At 40.0% G+C, this 2,901-nt stretch overlaps 1 protein-coding gene across 1 annotated transcript in view; it reads left to right on the forward strand.

Moving 5' to 3' along the window:
- Positions 1-2,651, forward strand: part of IQGAP1 (IQ motif containing GTPase activating protein 1) — a 55,961-nt gene extending 53,310 nt beyond the window's left edge. Inside the window, exon 38 of the mRNA XM_031059683.1 lies at positions 1,433-2,651. Within this exon, the coding sequence (XP_030915543.1) occupies positions 1,433-1,546 (114 nt within the window). The 3' untranslated portion in view covers positions 1,547-2,651. The remainder of the gene's footprint in view (positions 1-1,432) is intronic.
- The last annotated feature ends 250 nt before the right edge of the window (positions 2,652-2,901 follow it).

Below are 2,901 nucleotides of genomic sequence, written 5' to 3' on the forward strand. Positions count from 1 at the left end.
TGACACATTTTTTGCCTAAATGGTCTGAATAATGCTCTCAAAAATAACCCATTTGTTGCAGGTGAAACAGATGCAACACATACAGGGGATCCAAACTGCTTTTTGTTTATTTGCTAATGAAAGCCCGATGTCGGTGTGTGTTCTTAATTATGTGTACACATACGCACACAAAACAAAAAATTACGTTTTCAACAATTTCCTGCTACAGCGGAGAGCTTTGGAGTCTGTGGCAGCAGTCACCTAGGCTTGTGTGTGATGGCTTCAGCCAGTCATTGTGTATTGGTATTCTTTCTGCTACCCTACACTTACCCATTTGTTTCCAGTTGTTAAGTGTCCTCCTTAGGCGTCAGCCTTTACTTAGGCCACCAGAACAGGCATGCTGACTTGACGGTTCCCTGTTCTTTTTCTCATGGCAGTATTTTCACACCTGGTGTCTCTGTCCCTTTCTTTCCCCACCCCCTGTCCCATCTTGGTCTTCTTTAGGTTTGTGCGCAGTAGCACCGTGCATTGCAGTTAGTCCATGCCAGCTTGGCTGCTGGGATGGACACCTGCCTCACACCTTTCGTTTGCTTTGAGGGCTCCCCATGTATGTTCCGGTCCTAATCTGTCAGAGCTGGTCATTAACTTGTTGGTTTGTGGGGCTACCCAAGGTCACTTGCTTCTCAGGCATATGGTTTACTATACCACTATGCCTTTGTAGCACTGTCTTGCAGATAAAGCAGATGTTGTCAGAGGACAGCAACAAGGGATACAACATCACACACGTCCACCCATATGCCCACACCTACCCACCGTGTTACTTGCAGGGGTGGGATTGCGGAAAGAATTTAATCGGTGAGATAAAATCAGTGCAGGTGCATTGCTGACAAAGCAAAGTATAACTTTGAAATACTGCCTACGTAAACACCTGGAGATTGAATCGACATCATATGCATACTGACTGAGATGCCATTTCTTTTTGAGCCGTAGATTGAAGTGCTGTAAGCCACTTCCCTGAGATCTGTGGCCACTAAAGCTTTCAGAAAGGGACACTGTGGAATGTTGTGATGTTTCATGGGTACATGATAGAATTAGCCACATAGGAAACCTAAATGTTCTAAATGTTACAGCAACTTTATGGCTACTGTGCAAATGACAAGGCTGGAGATGGCTAGATCTGAAATTTGGGTTACTGAGAATGGTCTTCTATTTCTGTTCTCTTTTGTAATTTTTTTTTTTAAACCCGCTGCTTAAAATAATTAAGACCTTTAATGCCTTAGAATGACTATTTTTTACACAGTAGAAGTGGCTCTTTAATAAGTTTCTTGCTTTTCTATCTTATGCCGTGTACTTTTTTGTTGATATTCCTTAAGATCTACTGTAGTACAGGGTATTTTATATTCTCTGTCAGCTCTTGAGGATTCTTCACTCACTAAGATACTCTTTTTGGCAGGATCTCTTACAGCTGCAGTATGAAGGTGTTGCTGTCATGAAGTTGTTTGACAGAGCAAAAGTGAACGTCAATCTTCTGATCTTTCTTCTGAATAAGAAATTTTATGGGAAGTAACTGACCTCTGCCAGCAAGTCTGTGAAAGGGGAGATGGATAGAAACCTGCACATACAGCTTCTAATAATGTGGTGATGTATCAGTATATTCCCACCGTGTACTAATTGTATCAAATGTATCATGAAGGAGGACTAAGAACCTCTTGGGAATTGACAACCCTGATTGAGTCTGCAGGGAGTCGGTTTCTTGTTTATTTATAATCTTGCAACTTTGAAGATCCCCTTTAAAGAGGTTATTTTAGAATGTATTTTTACATGGGTTTGGCAATTCAGCTAATATTAGAATATACTTAGGCCATCTGAATGCTTAATTTACCTAACCGTGTGCTTTATGAGGCTTGAGTTCTTGTTGCCTATGTAAAGAGAAAGCTGGCGCTATATAGAGGTCTATTAGCCTCTTCCTGAGAGCCAAAAAAGGGTTGCAGGTGGTATTTGGACTCCAGTTATTCTCAAGCAAAGATGACCAATAGAAAACATGGTTAAGGTGCAGGTTATCTGTTTGTTTGCAAGCTTGCATTGGTAGAGGTGGCAGTGGCCAGTTGCCAAGATTAGAACTACTGCGGTCAGGGTAATCAGTAAGCATCATGAAAAGTTCCTGAGCTATTTGTGATTATGTACTACAGCCACATATAGCAGCTTAAGTGTCTCATTTTTCTCCATTTGCTTCTGTTTATCACACTGTAGTAATTTACAGGTGCCCCCTTCAATGGAGGGACCATGGAATGTATTTACTAGGGCTTATAGATAAAAAGATTTTTGTGGAAGGGGAGGGTAGCTGAAACAATTTCTTGTGACATGTTAACTTTTAATGTGGCTTGCAAAGCATTTGAAATGTAAAATTCACTTTTTTTTCCCCAGTTTAGAGCAATGTTCTATATATCTGTGTCTGATGCAATAAATATTAGTTTTCTTCCTTGGACAAGTCTGTAGGTAGAGCCTATCTCAAATAGATTAGCTTTTAAAAAGTTAATTTTTTTCTAGCTACACTCAAATTCCTTTGTCTTTTATTATTTCATAGGGGTTTTGTCTGCAATTTTTCACAGTGGTGGTGGTGCTGGCTGTTCTGTTATATCCAATAAAAATGCAGAGACTCTTACAAAATATAATTGACCTTTAAATTCATTTGCTTCAGCTGTTTCCCCAGTTTTTTCCTTCAGTTTTTTTTAACAGACATATCTCCTGCAAATTTCAAGTTGGCCTCCTTCTTCAGGTTACTGTACAGAGTTTAAATGAACTTTTTGATCTACTCTGAGGCAAGTTCTTTCAGCTTATCTCTTTTTTTCTCATGAAAGACACTCCTAGTATTTGGAATGTCTGTGCCACTGAGTGTAACTTTTCTGTAGTTCTCTTGGAAGG

This window comes from Geospiza fortis, unplaced genomic scaffold (genome assembly GCF_000277835.1).
Source record: "Geospiza fortis unplaced genomic scaffold, GeoFor_1.0 scaffold2, whole genome shotgun sequence".
Taxonomy (NCBI): domain Eukaryota; kingdom Metazoa; phylum Chordata; class Aves; order Passeriformes; family Thraupidae; genus Geospiza; species Geospiza fortis.